Below are 20,478 nucleotides of genomic sequence, written 5' to 3' on the forward strand. Positions count from 1 at the left end.
TTTCCTTCTCTTTTCCCGGACTAGGGACCAAAGATGGATTCCTAAGCTTTTTGGCTACCTTGTTACAGCCTAATAACATAACACCATCCGGGTATCCAGCTTCCTTCAACCTTTTAATTTGTTCGTTGAAGCTGTTGGTTGCCATATGGATACAAGATTTTGATAATGAGGACATCATTCCAAAACAGTTAAAACAGGAATTGTGGTCTGATCTCTTTTGTCCTCATTATCAAAATCTTGTATCCATAGGGCAACCAACAGATTCAACGAACAAATTAAAAGGTTGAAGGAAGCTGGATACCCAGATGGTGTTATGCTATTGGGCTGTAACAAGGTAGCCAAAAAGCGTAGGAATCCATCTTTGGTCCCTAGTCCGGGAAAAGAGAAGGAAAGGAAAAAGTTTGTCATTCTCCCATATGTACACCGTATGTCACATAATCTTAAAAATGTGGCAAAAAGGTATGGCGTAGGGGTGGTTTTTTCAGCACCCAAGAAGCTTAAAAGGGTTTGTGCTGTTTTGGAAAGAAAGGCTGAACAATGAAAAGAATCTGAAACAACTTGTGGGGTTAAGCACGAAACAATGTATGTGCCATGCGCAGAAGAGGTTGTGTACAAAATCCCAATGTCATGCGGACAGACATATATCGGGCAGACGGGGCGTTGCATCAATACACGTTTGAAAGAGCATGCAAATAATCTGGAAGCTAACAAATCTAATCATCTAGTTGACCATGTTCGAGACTGCCAATCTTGTTTTCCTTCATTGCCTTATTGTGATATCCTCTACAAACACCCGTCCCGATTAACACGTGAGATTATGGAAGCATATCACATGAAGAAAAAAACAAGGTTATGTGTCAGTAAGCCATCTATTTTATTATATGACAGTGAGGTTGCATACCTCGATGCCACGTAGAAACTTGGGTTTTGTCTAGGTACTAGCTGATAAGTTTGTCTATAAAATGTACTGCTTTCCTTAAATAAATTTCAGTTGTGAGTCAGCGCTTGTCCTGTATTTTCTTCCACTCTGTCCGTGTCGTTGCGCTGTTTGCCACCAATTAATAGGTCTGTCATCCTTGCCAGCAATTATTCCAATAAAACCGTATCGTTGGAAACTACATTTAGCTGATTGGGCATTGTTTAAAAAAAAAGCAAGTTTACAGGATATAATTTTAGAAAACCACAGCATAGATGACATAAATGAAATGTTCACAACATGCACTCTTTCTGCTGCACATGTATCAATTCCTAAATCCACAGTGCGCCAAAACCACAAAATTTGGTACACACGAGAATGCAAGGAAACAAAAAAACTACAGAATAAAGCCCGAGGAGTCTTTCGCAGATGCCCAACTCATGAGAACCTTATTTTTTTTAAAAAAGGCGAGAGCACATTTGAGGTGTATCCGGCGCAAGGCCGAGAAAACATCATGGCAAACTTACGTCCCTTCTGTAAACAGCTTAACCACTTCAAAAAAAGTGTGGGAGCAAGTTCGAAAATTAAATGGCCGCTACTCACCTTTCACAATTCCTCTTTTCACAACACCCGGCACGCAAACGAGTTTATGGACCTCCTTCACCCCGCGACGTCACGAAGATGCGGTGGCGCTGATGTCAGCAGCGACTTTCGCATGGTAGGCAAAACAGCTACCGCCAGCCGATGCCTACCGCAGCTGCTGCAGCTACCGGCGGCTGCATCATGCCTGAGCACTGCAGAAGCAGCATGTATTGATCAGCTGCGTCACTGTTCGATCCACGTAATAGCATAAAAGGAAATTTAAATTAGCCCCGATAGGCTTCTCGCGATAAATACCGCATTAGTAAACTGGCTAACGGGGAATGGGCCGCGGTAGTAAAGCGCGAAGTCTGGGAGTCGATTGGCACTGCCACTCAATGTACTTAACAGCATGTAAGTTACTGCGTTCATTCACCTGAACATCAGCATAGCACGCTTATAACTGCGCAAGAAAAAAAGCACGTATGTAGCTGCGCACGCATTTATCACCTGAGCCGGTGTGCACGGGGCCCCCGCCGGCAGGTTCACTCGCCCCCAAGGAATGCGTTCTTTTGTTAATAGCACAGCATGTTTTAATGGCACGTTTTATGGCATTTGATATTTACTTGAAAGTGTTTCTTAATATGACCGACGTAATTATTTGATTCGAGTAGAAAGAAATCTGGCAAGTTCATGCGCGGCCACGTTGGCATGCTTAGAATAGCGTACCTTAAGTGTGCTAAAAGCCGCATGCTTTTTCATTGCATCATGCATGTGTCATGTTTCATGATGCAGTCCATGACCACGAAGGTTGTTTGGAAAGAAGCAGCCGCAGGCGTGATACTAACAGACGTGTCGAGATTGAGAGGGGGCGCGGCAATGAAAAGTGTTTTCGTTATTTATGCACGCGATATGAAATTGCTACGCTAGTTTCAGTAATGTCTTTTATTTTTAGCTATACCTGGTGCAGTTCTTGGGTAATTATAATTAACATCCTTATCGAGTCACCTCAAGGTCTTAAATAATTGAGTAGAAAGTGCGCAAATTTTTTATGCCAGCATGTTCACAAAGCCCTGTTCTGCATATGACGCTATTACTTCTTTTTTTTAGATGGTCATGTACTTATGCATGCATAGTTACGTGAAAACGTTTCTTACAAAAATAACGAACATAATACTGCACATGTAGGAAAAAAAATCTAGAGATAAATTACACTCCTCAACGTCTCAGGAATTGTTTGCGACAAATAGAATCATTCTATTTTCATGCGTTACGAAATTACGAAGGTGTGAGTGATGTCAATCGCAGAAAATGTGAAAGGTCTGAAAACGAACCTTAACGTTTACTTCCTCGTTTTTTGCCTCTTCGCTTGCGCTTTGGTCAAAGAAATGCGGCCCTGAACTCAAAGAAAGCCTCAAAAAAATTACCTCACAATTTTCGACGACCACGCATCTCGAAAGCGTACTTTATAAATTGGTGCACACCCTGTTTCCACTGCCTTGCTACCATTCAGCAACTGCCCTCCCTTCCATCCTCTTTGATTGGTGCACACCCTGTTTTCACTGCCTTGCTACCATTCAGCAACTGCCCTCCCTTCCATCCTCTTTGATTGGTGCACACCCTCTTTCCACTGCCTTGCCACCATTCAGCAACTGCCCTCCCTTCCATCCTCTTTGATTGGTGCACACCCTGTTTCCACTGCCTTGCTACCATTCAGCAACTGCCCTCCCTTCCATCCTCTTTGATTGGTGCACACCCTGTTTCCACTGCCTTGCTACCATTCAGCAACTTCCCTCTCTTCCATCCTCTGATTGGTGCACACCCTGTTTCCACTGCCATTCAGCAACTGCTCTCTCTTCCATCCTCTGATGGGTGCACACCCTCTTTCCACTGCCTTGCTACCATTTAGAAACTGCCCTCCCTTCCATCCTCTTTGATTGGTGCACACCCTCTTTCAAGGCCACTTTTATTGATTTCAATTACCAAACGTATCTACCAAAAAAGGGCATTTGCAATGGCCCGTGTGTCGCCCCGATCCTTTGTAATATATTTTTATCTGAAATTGACCGCTCCTTGAGTGAAGCACTTGACACGGATTATATAGTACACGCATTTAGATATGTAGGCGATTACCTGGTTCTTTTGGCAGATAGCGATTTTAGTTTTGACGAAGCAGTAGCTGATGTTTTAGGTACGTTTGGTCGGATCAGCATGGGCCTCACCTTCACTCAGAAACTGCCTAGCAGTAGTCTAGTACTTCTTCTTGGGCTAGTTGGTGCATTGCTTTGAAGAACCACGTTGCACATTCGAAAGAGACAAACACAGGAAAAGGCCAAGAAGACGGAAAGAGCGCAAACTATCAACTGAGTTTATTTTCTGTGAATCACTTCCCGATCAATGCGAAATAAAGAAGGAGCGAATCTACCCGCTCATTGCCTTGCCTGCAGTGGATGCAAGCCTCTGCTTAAGAAGATAAAAATTCTCGGGAAAAGTAAAAACAAAACTGCGTGTGAGCTATTGGAGGCCTACCACATAAAAGAAACGGTGATAAATGTATAAGCGACACTTCTGTCAAATTGTATAAGAAGAATTTTTTGTGCACATGTTGTTGATCAGGAGATGACTGGTTTTACCACCCCCGCTGTCATTCCCCTTGTCCTTTTGCTTTGATTCTGCATATATAAGGCACCTTCACACAAACTCAGTTGATAGTTTGCACTCTTTCCGTCTTCTTGGCGTTTTCCTGTGTTTGTCTTTTTCGAATGCGTAACGTGGTTCTTCAATGCGTAGCAGTAATAACCAATTACAGTTTTTAGATCTCACCCTAACCTTTCACTCTTCACATGTTCGCTGGCGATACTGTCTATGTGCCAAGAGAGATTTGTTGCCATTTCATTCGAACCATTCAAAGACGGTTAAGAGGGCTATCGCTTCCCAGTGCTTAGCGTCCGGACTAAAGAAGTCCCGCCATCATGCCATGCACGCCTGCTTTGCATCTCAGGTGTCCAGGCTGCAGAAAGCAGGCTTCCCGGCTTGCCTGGTTCTCTCCGTGACGCAGATCTTGCACAAAAAGCTGAAGGGCAGCAAGGAAAACAACCGACCTCAAGAAAAAAGCTGGCAAGGCCGGAAATTGTACCTTACGTACACCTCACATCTCATAACCTCAAGAAGGTGGCCAATAAATACGGCGTCGACGTGGTATTTTTAGCGCCTCGAAAACTCACCGGAATGTGTTCTCGCATTGGGAGAAAAAAAGTGCAAAAGTGCGCCATCAGACACTGAACTCCACATGGTGGTTGCAAGAAAGGTGTGGTTTACGAGTTCCCGCTTACATGCGGCAAGGTTGTCGTCGGACAAACCGGACGGTGTCTTAATGAGCGCCTGCTTGAACACAAGAATTCACTAAACAAGAAAGGTGCCCATCTGCCTGACCACTGCCAAACCTCCTCGAAAGAGAAGGGTATAGCCTGCAAGCCTCGACTTCCGGAATGCAAAGTGCTCTTGAAAAGCCGATATAAGACAGAACGTGAGCTCGTGGAAGCCTTCTATATCAAGAAGCGAAGTGATTATTGCATCAGTGACACGTCAGTTGTTCTTCACCACAGTGAAATGCTGTTTCTTGATGCACATCTGTGAGAGGTGATTGTTTGCCAACTGCGATTAAGAGCATGGATAAGGGCAAGGGCTATATAAACGCTTTTCCTTGAATAAAACCTGTTGAAAGTGCAGCTCTTGTCCTGTTCTCTTACTCGTCCGTGTTGCCATTTTTGCACTCTCATGTCTTTCACAAAGAATGCACTCACTCTTTTGCCTCGAGCAGTTCATGTCATCCTTAGTTTTGTGTACTTGACCCTGTTGTTTCTTTGGGGGAGTTGTTATCCCATGCCAGTGTTGCCCAGAGGAATCATTTGTTAAGTGACTCTATAATCTGCTGCATCTTGTGTGACTTGCTCTCTGCTGGAAACAAGACATGCTTGGGGGGGCACGGGAATCGGAGACCTTGCAAAAACTGCACTAAAAAGGGAAGTGGAAGAACGAGAAGCACCTACATATTTTCATCCTTTTTTTGTGTGTGTGTGTGCTTTTTTGCTTCAGTATTTTAGACTTGAGCCAAATAACCCGATTGCCATGTCGCAGAAATTAGCTTCTCAATGACCAGTAAAGCAGTTTTCAGGATGTCGGAAAGCAGTCAATGGCTCCATGCTGGGCCAGTTGTCGCCATGAAAATGGGGAAGTGAGATGTTGAGAAGTACGGAAAGCTGGGCAAGCTTTACCATGGGGAGATGTTGACTAGGGCTGTTTGATTTTCCACAGCTATGCTCTGTCTGCTCTTGAGGCGAGTCTCCTTCGGGTGCCTGACTTGCGGCAGCTGTATTGACGCTGTGTTCTCACGGCTGCGTCTTTTCTTGTGCAGGTCATTGGCCTCCTGGATGTGTTCACACCGTCGACCACACTGGAGGACTTCCACGATGTGTGAGTCTGCCTCAACCGCCGTGGTGGTTATGGTACTCGGCTGCCGACCTAAAAGACGCGAGTGGTCGCATTTCGAAGGGGTTGAAATGCTAGAGGCCCGTGTGCTGTGCTATGTCAGTGCACGGTAGATAGCCCCAGGTGTTTGAAATTACCTGGAGCCTTCCACTATGAAGTCCCTCATTGCCTGAGTCACATTAGGACGTCCAGCCCCACAAAATAAAACTAGAAAAATTCCATGGGTGCACTTAAGTCTGCTTAGGTGTGCAGTAATGCAGAACCATTTCTCTTACTGTGCGTCCTTCCTCCCTCATGTGCGTCTGCCATCTGTTGGATACTTTGCAAGGGGGAGTTTCAGTGGGTGACGGATGATGGCGCTACGAGTGCACTTTTATTCAGTTTGTGCGGAGACGCTCTGTACACAACTTCTGTCTACAGTGCCTGTCCACAGCTTCCTGTGATGCCACTCATGAGCCAAGAAATGCATTCGCATTAAAACCAGACTGTGTTTACCCCAGGCTAGGTTGCACCAGTTGCCGAGGTGGCTTCTGTTTGGTGGCCAGTGTCATGGTTCCTTGCACAGATGGCAAAGAGGGAGCAGAGAGGGAACGGTGCTTAGCAGGAGCACTGTCGCCAACAGTGGGCTCCAGAACTGAGATCTTTGGCACTAAATCGTCATCAGTGTGGATTAGTTTGTTGCGTCGACCAGTATGAGGACGGGATGAGGAAAACATTGGCGGTAGTGCCAGGGTTCATCGTGCTGTCTTGAGCCAGCGGGAGGAGGGGGCCCAACCAGGATGCTCCTTGGTGTAGTCTTCTTTGGCAGCTTTGTGAGACCGGTGCTGCTGCTACAGCAGACCCCCCCCCCTCCGCTAGGGAAGGAGGCATGTCGCTCCTGTATGAGCAGCAGGAGAAGATGGCATAGATGGGCAGAGAAACTGCGCAGGAAGGTGCAGTGGGGAGAACGCTCCCTTAAAGGCTGGCTTCAGGTGGTTTATAGAAGTGGAGAAATGAACGTTCGTGATGAAAATCTCAGACTGTCGTTCAACTTCACGCATGGGCTGTCGTAGGGATGCTGAAGCGGTTTGCGGACAGTCTCGCCGGATGAAAACATGAGTGGATCGTCATAGCGACTGACTACCTGACTTGCTATGTTGAGGCAAAAGCCTTACCGAACAGAACAGCAGCTGAAGTCGCCAAATTCTTCGTGGAGTGCATTCTTCTGCGACACGGCGCCCCCGATGTTCTCATCACGGACAGAGGAACAACATTCACGGCGTATCTGACGCAAGCCATCCTGCGTTACAGCCAAACGAGCCACCGGAGGACAACTCCATACCATCCGAGGACCAATGGACTGACCGAGTACCTGAACAAAACCATCACCGATATGCTCGTCATGTATGCCGATGCCAAACATAAGGCCTAGGCGTCATCCTGCCTTACGTTGTCTTCGCCTACAATACCGCAGTGCAGGAGACCACCCAGATGACGCCTTTTAGGCTCGTCCATGGCAGGGAGGCTGCTGTGATAGCGCAACACTGTGTGTGACGTGATCGTCGTCTTGGAAGAACCATGATTCCATGCTGCGTTATCGCGCCTCTCAGGCCTATATATTCCTGTGTGCTGTTGAATAAACGTTCATCGTCCGTCGTCCACGTCTGGCGTCAGTCATATCATCTGGCGACGAGGATGGGATGGGGTCACAAAGTGGCTGCGGAGGGCATTTAACCTATGCACGCCAAAGTAAAGGCAATTCTGGAAGCGTCGGAGCCAAGTTCAGTTTCCGAACTGAAGGCGTATCTGGGGATGTTGAATTTTTATTAAAAATTTTGGATAACGTGTCCACTGTAGGACAGCCACTTTACCAGTTCTAAAAAAAGATCAAGAGTGGTCATGGTCTAACGAATGCAGCGACTCGTTTCAATCCACCAAAAAGCTGCTCACAAGCAGCAAAGTGTTAACCTTCTACGATGTCAATAAGCCTATCAGCATGCTTTGCGACTCCTTATCTTATGGCTTGGGCGCTGCTGTTATTTTTCGTAAGACGCCAGACGTCAGCAAACGTCCCATAGCTTTTGCCTCTCGAACGCTGACAGCTGCGGAAAGGAAGTACCCGCAATGTGAGTGCGAAGCCTTGGCTTTAGTTTTTGGGTTGAAGAAATTCCATCGGTATTTATACAGCCGGGAATTTGCTCTACGCCAACCATCAGCCATTGCTGGGTATCCTTGGCCAGGACAAACCAATGCCTACTTTGGCCGCAGTGCGCATGCAGCGTTGGGCCATGATGCTTGCTGCCTACAGTTATCGGCTTAAGTACCGCAAAGGCAAGAACCTGGAAGTAGCGGATGAGCTCTCCAGGCTACCGCAGGCTGAGAAGGAAACTGATGTTGCAGAGGAATGCTTGGCAGTGTTTTGAGAGCCTGCCGTTATATGCTGTAGATGTTGCTAAGGCCACAAACCGGAACTTGACATTGAGTCGTGTGTCTGAATACACACTGAATGGTTGGCCAAACCAATACCCTGAAGAAATGAAGGCATATCACGTGCGCCGTTATGAATTGTCCCTTAAGCAAGGATGCCTGACATGGGGTACTCGGGTAGTAATACCGGATCAATTGAGAGAACGTGTGTTGGACTTGCTTCATGATGAGCATCCTGGCAGCACTCGCATGCAAATGCTATCCAGAAGCTTTGTATGGTGGCCGGGTATGGATCAAGCCATCGAGATGTACGTCAGGAAATGCAAAATCTGCCAGGCAGTCCAACCAGCTGCCCAACCCGTGCCACTCCTTTCGTGGAGCTACCCGTCAAAATGTTGGGCGCGAGTTCACGTTGGTTTTGCATGCAGCAATTCTGTTATGTTCCTTGTTTTAGTTGATTCTTTTTCTAAATGGGTGGAAGTTTGGCCGATGTCCTCAAAGTCTACCACGAAGACGGTTGATAGACTAAGGAATGTCTTTGCAGCCTATGGGCTACCTGAAACGTTAGTCAGCGACAACGGGCCTCAGTTCACGTCTGTTGAGTTCTCGGACTTCTTAGAGCGCAATGGTGTGAAGCATGTCCGTACCCCGCCATATCACCCCGCGTCCAATGCTGCAGCGGAGCGCATGGTGCAGACGATAAAATGGGCGCTGTTAAAGCAAGTCATGGAGCGTGATGTCACTCGTGTGCGGTCGCTTCAGAAGTGTGTTGATGATTTCCTTATCGCCTACAGAAATACAACAAGTTAGCATGACGAGGCAAGCACTGGTACAGTTGTTTCTAAGGCGCCAACAGCACACAAAGCTTTCTTTGCTCAAGCCCAGCTTTGTTGGTGACACGCAGCAAAAACAAGCGTGATGTGTCTCGTGGTGTTGATTGTGTGTTTCGCGAAGGTGACCGCGTGTATGTGAAGATGGTGCGAGGGGAGCATGCCTCCTGGGAGGCAGGTGTGGTTCTCCAAGTTGTGAGTGCTGTGAAGAACGTTGTGGAAGTGCACGGGCATCTTCGATTCACCCACGCCGACCATCTACGCCCGCACTATGCTGATCCAGCGGCAGCCCCAGAGCGACCAGTTGCAACAGAACCATCAAATGGTCGGCCTCCGCTCAGTGGTCCGTTGCCTAATGAAAGGGCCCAATCAGCTGGAGTGCCAGAAGAACAGAGTCTGACCACTCTTCAACCTCCTCTAGTGGATGACGTAGTGCCGACCTCTGCTAATGCAGACCTGGCGACACAGCAAAGCCCAGGTCAGCTGCAAGCATCAGAGCTAACGCCACCTATGGGGGAAGAACCAATCCTTCGTAGAAGCAATCGTTTGCGCAAGCAACCGGACTGGTTCAGACACGAGAACTTTAAGTAGAGCCTGTGGGGGGGAAGAAAATGTGATAGCGTGACACTGTGTGTGACATCATCGCGGTCTTGGAAGAACCATGATTCTATGCTGCGTTATCACGCCTCTCAGGCCTACATATTCCTGCGTGCTGTTGAATAAACGTTCTTCGTTCGTCGTCCACGTCTGGCGTCGGTCATATCAGCCGCGACACGCTAGACGCCATGCTACTCAAAGTTACCGAAGAAGAGAACGTCGATGTCAACGCCTACCTTCAGCATGCAGAAGAAGCCCGAAGACTTGCCTGACTGCAGATCAAAGGCCAGCAGCGGACTTACGCCAGATGCTACAACCTACGAAGATGCAACACGGAATACAAGCCAGGAGACCGAGTCTGGGTTTGGACGCCCATTCGCCACCGCGGACTGAGTAAAAAGCTTTTGTGCTGCTATACCGGCCCGTACAAGGTTCTTCGTCGGCTAGGTGAACTGGATTTTGAAGTCATCCCTGATGCAATGACTGCATCCCAGCGACGCCATGTATGACCAGAAGTTGTCCGTATCGTTCATCTAAAGCCCTATTATGTGCGGTAAAAATTAAGGACACTACGTGACAATATCTATGCTCCTAATCATGTAATAAATCCTCAGTTGAAAGTTAGAACTTGTCCGTGTCTTCTTGTTCATCCTGTTTTCTTTAGTATGCATTTCTTTTTAAGTATGAACAACCTACATGCCCAGACTTGTTCTCTTCTGCGGTTTTGTCGGTGAGCACTTCTTGATTTTTTTTGTCACATTATTACCTGTTTGGCTGAGATTTCGCTTTTAACTTCCATAGTTGTATAATGAACCCCCCCCCCCTTACTTCTGTCACTGAGAACTAAGTTCTTTTTTTCAACCTTGCGCAAAAGACATGCACCTGATTTTCAGATCCAGTGTTCAGAGTGTTCACTTTATCTTGCCGCAATTAGCCGGCCCCATCCACCAACACAGAATTGTCGGATCGCTTTGTGATACAGCAAAGACCTTTGTGCTGAATACCAGTGGCACACAAATGCGAGTGATGTGATAACGCAACTTGTGCTTTTGTTGATGGTGGGCAGGTGTGTGGGCAGATGGACATATCATTTGAAATTTTTACTGTTACAAAAAATCTGTCAGGTGTTTTTTTCTCGCATAATGAACCCTTTCCAAATTGACGTTAGCATTTTATAAAAAAAAAAATGCGGGTTCACCATGTGATTAGTCAACGTTAGAATGCCTCTGCGGCCTGGAAATGGCTCGCCCTGTGCTTCGATCAGTGAGTGCCCCACTCGAATACATTGCTTGAACCACACCAGGGTAGGACGTTCATGCCATCGCTTGAGTTAGGCACTCTCTGTGTCCTCTTGCGCCATTCAACTTTATTTAGTTATTTATTTACAGATACCTTACAGGCCTCCGGAGAGGCATTGGGTAAGCGGGGTCAACTACAGAAGTTTGTGCAAAATAGGTTAGAAATCAGAAAATAATAGTAAAGTACAGCAAAACACAAGTAAAAAACAGGTGAGTTGAGATACGATATCTCAATTCACAAAAAGAGATAACAGTTAAACACAACTATGCGTCATATAACAAAAATAGGGGAAATGCACAAAAAGTTATACAAAAGCAAAAGAGTATATCAGGCATACATGAGGAAAGCTGCGCATCAACAGAACCAAAGAGGCAATAGTCTCAAGCAGCTGAAAACGGAGTTATATGCATCTTGAGTATAAAAATGACGTGCTAAGCGTTATAAATGAAGTGCTTGAGTTCATATTTCCGAAAGGTGTCATGATTACCCTGCAGGGCGATGCAGTCCAGAAGATTGTTCCAGAGACGGATGGCACGCGGGAGTGATGAGAAGTTAAAAGCATGTGTGTTGCCATAAATCCGGGCATAGCTGTAGTTATTATGTAATCTACGTGATAAGTAGGAGGGACGCTGTAGATGTGCTGGCGGTGGATCAGTGGCATGGATGTATTTGTGAAAGATAGATAAAAGGGCAATGTCACGACAAATTTGCAACGGATGGAGTGAAATTTCGATCTTTAGTTGGGATACACTGGAATGATAGTTGTAATTTTGTGAAATGAACCGACCTATTCTGGACAGCTTCCAACTTCTCTATTAGATATTTCTGATGAGGTGACCAGATGGATGAAGCGTACTCTAGCTGCAGTCTGACAAAAGTAATGTAGGCTTGTTTACGCACGTGAGGGGTAGTGCATTTCAAGTTACGGCGGAGGAAGCTTAGTGACCTGGAAGCATTAGCAAAAATGGTGTATATGTGTTCAGCCCAAGAAAGGTTTGGTGAAAGATGGACGCCTAGATACTTATACTGCGTAGTCCAAGCCAATGTATTGTCATTAATGTGGTAGGGAAAATCAGAATTGACTGATTTTCGGCTAAAAGAAATTATCTTACACTTAGAAATGTTTAAGGTCATTAGCCACGTTTTACACCAGTCGTTAATGCGATCGAGGTCACTTTGAAGTGCAAGGTGGTCGTTAGTACTTTTTATTGGTCGATAAATAATGCAGTCGTCAGCATATTTGCTGATGACTGCATGATTACAATGTCTTTACAGAGCATGAGAAAGAATTTGATAAGCATGCATGAAATGCTGGAGAATGTCCACAGCGATTAAATGATGTTGACCATTAATGTGGTTCTTTGCTGGCTTGTCTTCCTCCCCTCCTTCTTCCCTTTGGTCATGTGGCACAACAGCTATCTGGTGAACCACCTGATGGGCTCTGACCTGAACAACATAATCCGGACGCAGCGACTGAGCGATGACCACGTCCAGTTCCTCGTCTACCAGATCCTCCGAGGCCTCAAGGTCGGTGCCTAGACATAGACATCATACTGCACAGGCTAACCGCAGTGCATTGGTGAGGTTGAGAGTTGTGGGCATGTCATAATGGGTGTCGCTGAAGCTGACCATTGTCATTTTGAATTACTGTAGTAGTAGTGTACAAGCCCCTACCCTTCATTTTGAGCAGTGACACCTATGTTTACTATTGAAGGCTGGCCTTTTGATGTTCTTGAACATGCTCTGTGTTGTGTCCCTGCCTGTGTCCTTCTTCTACGTCCCGTTCGTTGTGCTGTAGCCATGGAATATCGAAACCAACTCACCCAACAACTTAATTGTTGAACATGCAAGATCTCTTAACAAGCTTTGAGTGGCTCAAGTCTGGTCTCATTGGGCCTTTTTTACTTCTCACCAGTATATATGATCAGAACCGTACTGTAGCCGCTGCGGTGGCTCAGTGGTTATGGCGCTCAGCTACTGGCCCGAAAGACCTGGTCGCGGTAGTCAGATTTCGATGGAGGCGAAATTCGAGAGGCCGGTGTACTGTGCGATGTCAGTGCACGTTAAAGAACCTCGGGTGGTCGAAATTATCCGGAGCCCTTCAGTACGGCGTCTCTCATAGCCTGAGTCGCTTTGGGACCTTAGACCCCCGTAAACCATAAACCAAACCAGAACCATACTGTGGACTCCTCTGGCAGCTTGTGTGTGAAATTTCACGAATATTTAGTATATTGCTACAAACTCTTCTCTGTATGCAACACTATACAAACCAGAAAAAGGTCTGCCTGATAACAAAAGTACACTGCATTGGGTTTTTCCATTTCTAAGTTTAGTGAACTGTCTCCTTTCGCTTTGTGCAGATTTGAGACCGCCATAAGAAAACAACTAATGTGCGAATGCCTCCTTTCTGCACATACACCTTTTCTTTGTGCTATGTGTACAGTCGTTCCTCATTAATATGTATACTTTGGTTCCCAAGCAGAAGTGCCCATAAACCGAGTCGTCCGCAATGACGAATTACGAAGAAAAATATTCTAAATGAAACGCTCCATGATTATGGACATCTTGTGTGCATAATGGCGGGTAGTGAAGTGGAAATGGGCAATCTTGGAAGTCCCGGGTGTATTTTCTGATCGCCGTTACCATTAAAATCATGCTGTGCAGGTTTGAACACTCTAAAATGCCTAATGGTCCATGGACCGCGTGATGGCACTTCTTGGTACAATGAAGCATCTCCTACCATGACTGTTCGCATCCTAAGAACTTTGTACTCACTCGGCTGGCAGCTGCTGACTGGGGTTTTCAAAGTACAGCACAGAGAGAATTTTTTTTCGCAGCCATTTAGCAGCACAAATTGTAAGGGGCGTTGATTGGGCACCTTGGCCCTGTAACGCATGAAACCGTGCGCGCACACTGTTTCTGCGGCATTGGCACTTTCGCTGGTTTTCTGCAGTCAAAATACAGGGGGCGGAACATCTGGTCGCGGTGCTCGGGATTCTGTTTCCATCGCTGTCCATATAAACGGGACAACAATACATGGGTCCAATGGGCTCCGTGCATTTTCACCCTATCCATTGTCTCGACTGCGAGTTTCCATATTAACAAGGCGTAAATACTTTAAAAAAGTTTGGTCCCCAGAAAAACTGTCCACAATTTGAATCGTCCATAGTAACGGGGGTCGTATTAACGGGGCACTACTGTATATGCAAAGCAGCAGTTCAGGCTGTTTATTATGCATTCTGCTCACTTTGCATGCCTCAGCAGTGGCTGTACAAGATAGTTAGAAAACCTGGTCGCCTTTTTGACAAAGAAAATGTGATGGCATTTAGGTTGCCAGCTTTGGTATCTACAATGAGTGTCTACCGATCTAGCGATTTTCGTACCAAAAGCTCGACTTGGAACTTGTTTTTATTGCCCTTATATGGACGAGTTATCACATTCTAGGGTGTTCAAGTGCCTTCCATTGGATTATTATCTGAGGTTACACTAATACAGCTAACTAATCCACCCATTAATCCCCACTAATCCACTTTAATGCACTTTCATGGGGAGGCCTACTTTGTGGGTCCTCTGGAATTTTTGGGGGTGGGCCAACTTCCAAATTTTGGGGGTCCTCATATTTTCAAATTTGGCTGTGCCCCATGATTGGTCTGCTGGTGGTCACATGGTGATGTCATGACCCTCTCAACTAATCGGGGAATTCGTGGCAGAGAAGCCAGAAAATCTTACGTCAACGCAAACTCTATCACATTAAAACAGAGAGACTTGACAATAAAGTGCTTTTACTCAATTGGTGTGACACACCTTGATTAAATGGGTTTGATTGAGTACACTGGTTGGGGCATGTGCTTGAATTCTAAAGAAGCACTTGGTTATTAAACATGATTACACAGCAGTTTTCAGTGCATGCTCTGCCTTTTCTTTTGTCCCCGGTAACCACATTGCAGTGCCACAGTTGTAGCTCACTAATTTAACAGAATGCACAACCTGATCAGGTCCAGGTAAGCACCAGCATTTATCCCATATTTATTCAGTGATGCATTATAAGATGGACGTGGAAGAGTGGTAAGACCAAAAATGAAATAGACTACCGTGGCATTGTGCAGGATGTGGAGGTCCTCAGAAAGGTGCGCTGCAGCCTAGACTTGAAGAAACTAGTAAAGCAGAAGCCCATTAACAAGTTAGTTAGAGGGAAAGTAGAGGAATTCAGGATATCATTGCAGAACAGATATTCGGCTTTAACTGAGGACGTTAAGGTTCAAGCTATGAACGATTATCTCACAGCTGTCGTTATGGAATGCATAGTAGAAGTAGTCGGTAGGCTGGTTTGACAGGCTACTCGCAAGCTATATCAGGAGGTGAAAGATGTGAGAAACACGAAGAAAAAGGAAGTAAAGAAAGGTTTAGGAGCATGAAAAATTTGTCCTCCTGCTGCTGCTGCTGATGCTGACATTTCTAAGCTGGCACATTGAGTACTGCCGCTGTTTCCTGTTCTATCCTTTTCATAACTACGAAGCAGTATACCAACATTGTGAGTGTGTGCCAAGTGCTGTGCCATGTGCTCACGGCTGTGTGTTGCCCATCTGTTTCAGTACATCCACTCGGCGGGCATCATTCACAGGGTAAGCAGTGCTTGTTGTCTTCCAGGGGGGATTTATTTGCTATCTTATTAAAGTTTTTTTGGTTGAGAAACCCTATTCAAGAGCCTTGCAGAAATCTAAATTTGCAAGTTGTTTGCCAACTTTCTTGCTTCAGGTGCCAACTTGTGACAGCCCCTGAGTTTTGTGCTAAGCTTTTCACTGTCTATGTGCAGAATTCATTCCATTATTCTGCATGTGAAGTAGGTGCACAGTTGATTGAATTTTTTGTTTTTTACCACCTTTACGCACCAGTGTCCCTCGAGAGGAAAGTGTAGAGTAATGGTGTCTCTCTGGTCCCCACCCTGAGAATCGGAAACTTGGAGTCCAACGATAAGCCTCTAGTTTGAGTCCGAGAGCGCACATTTTCTTCTTGCAGGATCTCAAGCCCAGCAACATTGCAGTGAACGAAGACTGTGAGCTCAAGGTGAGTGCATTTTCTGCTGCAGCAGCTGTGAAAAGGGTGCAACTTCCGAGACCATGCAGCGAACTGTGGAAAGGAGAGTGGGTGAGGAAACAAACATGTCACCTCATTCTAGTTGGACGAAGCAATGGGCCTGGGCAGGGCATGTAATGCGAAGGCAAGATAAAGTGCTGGTCCTTGAAGGGACAGTGAGGAGAACTCTGTCAATTATTTTTTGTTAGCAAAATCTGATAGTTCAGCATTTCATGGCTTTGTTGCCGCTTTTCCGGGAGCGAAGGATGCATTTGTCTCAAAGAAATTTGGATTCAAAGCTGAAAAAGTTTTTCCCCTTGCTCCGATTCAAACTCGGCGCCCTCTTATGACGACATAGGACGGAGTGAGGTGAAACGTGACGTAAACGCAGACTCCGTAATTTGTGGCAGCTAGTGGTGCGGTCTAGCAGCAGCTGAAATGAAAGCTACCACCGCCGCATGTTGAAGGCATCTTTTGGGGGTCGCTGCCGTCGCTTTGTTTACGTTTCTACCGGCGTATTGGCAGCATTACGATGGATCCCGTTCCCGAACCCGATGACGAAGTTCTCGCAAAAACTCCGGCCTGCATTTCAGCGACCTCAGCCCCACAGAGCATGCGATGCTTTTGAGGGAGCACGGTTAGGTTAGGCGCCGGCGGGTCGTTTCTCCCTTCCTCAGTGAGCAGCCGTTACTAATTAAATATCTTAACTCCAGTGCGGGGAGTCGCGAGGGACAAGGACAAGGTCGGCGCGTCGTGCACATAGGCGTGTCGTGCACATCGGAGGCTGTCCGAGGCTTTAGGTTCAGTGGATTGTGATTCCATGAACGGCGCCATTGCACGGCGCAGCAGGCGGCGTCGAGGAGGTTTCCCACAGTTGCAAGGGCCAGTTTTTCTGTTTTTTTTTTTCCCCGCAAAAAATGGATGGGTGCTCAAGGGTGCTCGCGTTTAAAGTTGGCGGCTTAAAAGAAAGCCGATGCACGACGCTTCAACGGGTTCCACGCATTTCCGGAGGTATGGGGCCCACTGGATTGTGCTTTCTTGCCCACTTGCATGCACCTTCAGAAGTGTACTCTGAATGGATTAAATTAGCTGAGAGCTCGAATAGAACAGCTCCGCCCAACTGCCGAAGCTATTGAATGGAGCTGCAAACAAACGAGTTGGAGGAGAGTGGAGTCACAGTCTCTGCAGGTTCCAAATCTGTTTTTCTTAACTGCCTTGTATCTTTTATCCCGTCCATAATAAAAGATTTCCGTTATGTAATTCGAAGTTGACTGCCACAACCGTGAACGTTCCGCCGGGTGAGCGTATGAAGACACAAGTGCTCTTTTGTCATGGATCTCCCTGGAGCACACTCGAACCGAAAGAATGGACTACGCGACAGGTGTACCCACGCAGACGCACATTTAATACACCCTACGTGACACAAACACCAGCACACAAATCTAACAAAACTAACGCAAAACACAAAGACTATAAATACACACTACCCGGGAACACTGCTACTAGTGTCTACTACTAGTGTTCTACTGTTAGCGGTCGGCGTTCGTGCTCACGGTAGGTTTGGTGTGGATGCGGTGTTGTATGGGTCCAGTAGCCGGCGTCAAGATGGCATTCGACGTGCTGCGGTGGGCGTCGCTAGCTGCATCATACAAGATCCCGGTCCAAGCGCCCATGGAGGTGATGCCGGCGATGTTGGCATCGGGGACACGCCCTGGATGGGTGGCAACAGCGCTGGAGACACCCCTGGCTGTAACAGGTGGTAGCGTCCTCCGTTGACTCCCCGGAACGGGCTCAGAAACGGCAGGAAGTCCACGATGCGAAGCCGTAGAAAGCCGGAGCAGTAGCCGGAGTTGCTCTCTTCCAGGCGAAGCATCCCTGACCCGCCGGAGCCTCCGCTTCTCTGCTGTTCCCCCCGTGCCTCGCTCTCCCTCGCACTTTTATAACCTTGGCGTTAGTCCCCGTCATCCTTGTCGTCATCTTTTTCTCTTCTCCACCAATCATCTCTTCCCACCTCACTGAATATTTCTTCTTCATCTTCTCTATTCTTCGGTTAATCCACGTCATCCTTATCGCCATCCTTGTCATCTTCTTCAAACCTCTTTCATTCATACTTTTGTTTCAGACTCCCTATCATATGTGACATCTTTATACTGCTAAATGCCTTGTACGATCACCGACCGTCATGCCATCATAGTTGTCATGCCATCATAGTTGTCATGCCATCTTAGTGTCTCTTTGACCGTGGTGATCTGACCAGCCTTAACAGGTTTCTTCAAAGGCTAACTAGCACTTAAAGCGGCACTTGGAGTTCCTCTGCTGTTCGGCACTTGTAAATCGAGGCGCTCCAAAAACAAAACCAGGGGCACATAAAGCTCATAGACGCGAAGGGCCATAACAAACCAAAACTCTTCTGGCCGCCTGTAGCGCCGCCAAGCATCGGTTTTCTTTGCTTCCAACATCCAGATTGTCTTTTGTCTGTCTTTCTTATGTGATAAAAGTTCACTGTCGGTTCAAAAGAAAAATTACTTCAATATTGAACTGCGCAACCTTCCTTTGTCAGCCTCACAGATTCATGGTATTCATGCAGGAAGGAAAATTCCTCCAAGGTGGCGTCTCGTGTCATATGACGTTGCCTTGCTTGTACTTGCGAGATTGGGCTGTGGCGGCGATACCTGTATTTTTATTCTTGCTATTTTCTACCTTACAAGAGCTTTGTTTTCAGTAAGAGTGGCATTTTTGTGATCAGGAGCTGGTATTTCATCGATACAAGCCAACTTCAATTTCTCCTCAGTTTCCCTTTAAGGGTAACGGACTGGATATCAAGGAAAGGCAAGTGTAGCAGGGGGCGTATGAGATTAAGAAGTTTGCAGGGGTAGGGTGGCCACAGCTGGCATGGTTAATCGCAGATGTATCGGAGCAGTCGTTGTCCTGCAGTGGGCGTAGCCAGGCTACTGCTAAATGAAAGGTGGTGGCTTATTTCGTGTGTGGCAGCTTTCCACTTAGACTCACTGATGGTCTCGCCTTGCTGCGAGTCCCTTAGCACTTCGTAGCCTCTGAATGCAAGCCGTGTGGAGCATGCCCTAAAGTCTATCACACTGCATGTTTGCGTGCATTTTGAGTGGATGGCTTGAGATGCATCAAAGTGTGAAGGAACAGTGTAAATACTTCCCCGGAATCTCACACATTGAAGAGAACGCGCACTTGCATATTGTACAGAATCAAGTTCTTCCATGCACGGTACATAGCGTGAATGTACCTCTGAGAGCGGATGACATTTCATGTGGGGTTTTTGTTCGCCGAAAAAGCTGCATCTGACAAAAGAGCTGCCACTGGGGCTAGTTGGAAATGCATCCTTGAAGGTGTTGGTGAGCACTACCAAAATACGGAAAGGGACAAACACACAAGACAAGCCCTTTCTAACAACTGCTTATTCTCCTAAGAAGCATGACTATATACACATATTAACGCCAAATCATACACAGAAGAGGGAAGAGCACACGACGCTGACAAGAGCGATATGAAGGGAAAATATATAATAATAAAATATCTACACGTGCCTTTACAACAGCCGAAGATTACTATTCCTGAGGTAGTTTAATTCAGTTCTCCCTAGCATCACCGAAGGGGAGCTGACGCATTGGTTATCTGGAACAACATGCATAGCGAAAGCTTCGATAATTTCACGTTCCCGTCTGTTTCTGGCCCGACCTATTACCTTGGTGAAGTCTAAGGTTGGACGAAATCTCGTCTGGTCGGGTAGTAGCGTCATAGGAAAACAAAAATACATGAATCGCCGACCAAAGGCTTGTGTCAATAAACGACGTTTCGGCTTCCGTAGTTCACTGAAGGCTTTACTAAAAAACCCGGCTCTTAAATACGTTTCAATAATCGTCCGAGGCATCTTGCATACACTGGCGGGAGATTGTCGTCATTGCGATTAAATGTTTTTTTAGTCGTTTGTATCGCCAGCGACTCAAGATATTGGCGTGTAAGCCCGTTTCTTTCTTTGGCGATAATAGAGGCCTCATTCCAGCAGATACGATGTTCTGCTGATATGGCATGCTCCGCAAGAGTGTTGGCAACTACTTTTTGGTTTTCTACGTCCTTCTTGTGCTCTTTCAGGCGCCTACGAAAATTCCCACTTTCGCCTATGTATACATAATCGCACTCAGCACAAGGGATCCGGTACACCACGCCCGGAAATTTTTCCTTTTCCAGCTTTTCCTTCACATTCACAAGTTCGTGCCGTAACTTGTGGGTGGGAACGTGGGCAACGTGCACGTCGTACGA

The 20,478-nt window shown here is 46.5% G+C and overlaps 1 protein-coding gene across 15 annotated transcripts in view; it reads left to right on the forward strand.

The window, feature by feature from the left end:
• The window catches only part of p38b (p38b MAP kinase), a 210,742-nt gene that overhangs the window by 40,701 nt on the left and 149,563 nt on the right, over positions 1-20,478 (forward strand). For 8 of the 15 annotated variants that reach the window (XM_077639068.1, XM_077639067.1, XM_077639073.1 and 5 more), the window contains exons 3-6: positions 5,910-5,968; positions 12,531-12,642; positions 15,708-15,737; positions 16,132-16,179. In XM_077639068.1, the coding sequence (XP_077495194.1) occupies positions 5,910-5,968; positions 12,531-12,642; positions 15,708-15,737; positions 16,132-16,179 (249 nt within the window). Of the gene's footprint in view, positions 1-5,909; positions 5,969-12,530; positions 12,643-15,707; positions 15,738-16,131; positions 16,261-20,478 lie in introns of all 15 variants that reach the window. The other 7 variants (XM_077639063.1, XM_077639062.1, XM_077639064.1 and 4 more) reach the window with 1 other exon arrangement.

Source organism: Amblyomma americanum, chromosome 10 (assembly GCF_052857255.1).
Source record: "Amblyomma americanum isolate KBUSLIRL-KWMA chromosome 10, ASM5285725v1, whole genome shotgun sequence".
NCBI classification, from domain to species: Eukaryota; Metazoa; Arthropoda; class Arachnida; order Ixodida; family Ixodidae; genus Amblyomma; species Amblyomma americanum.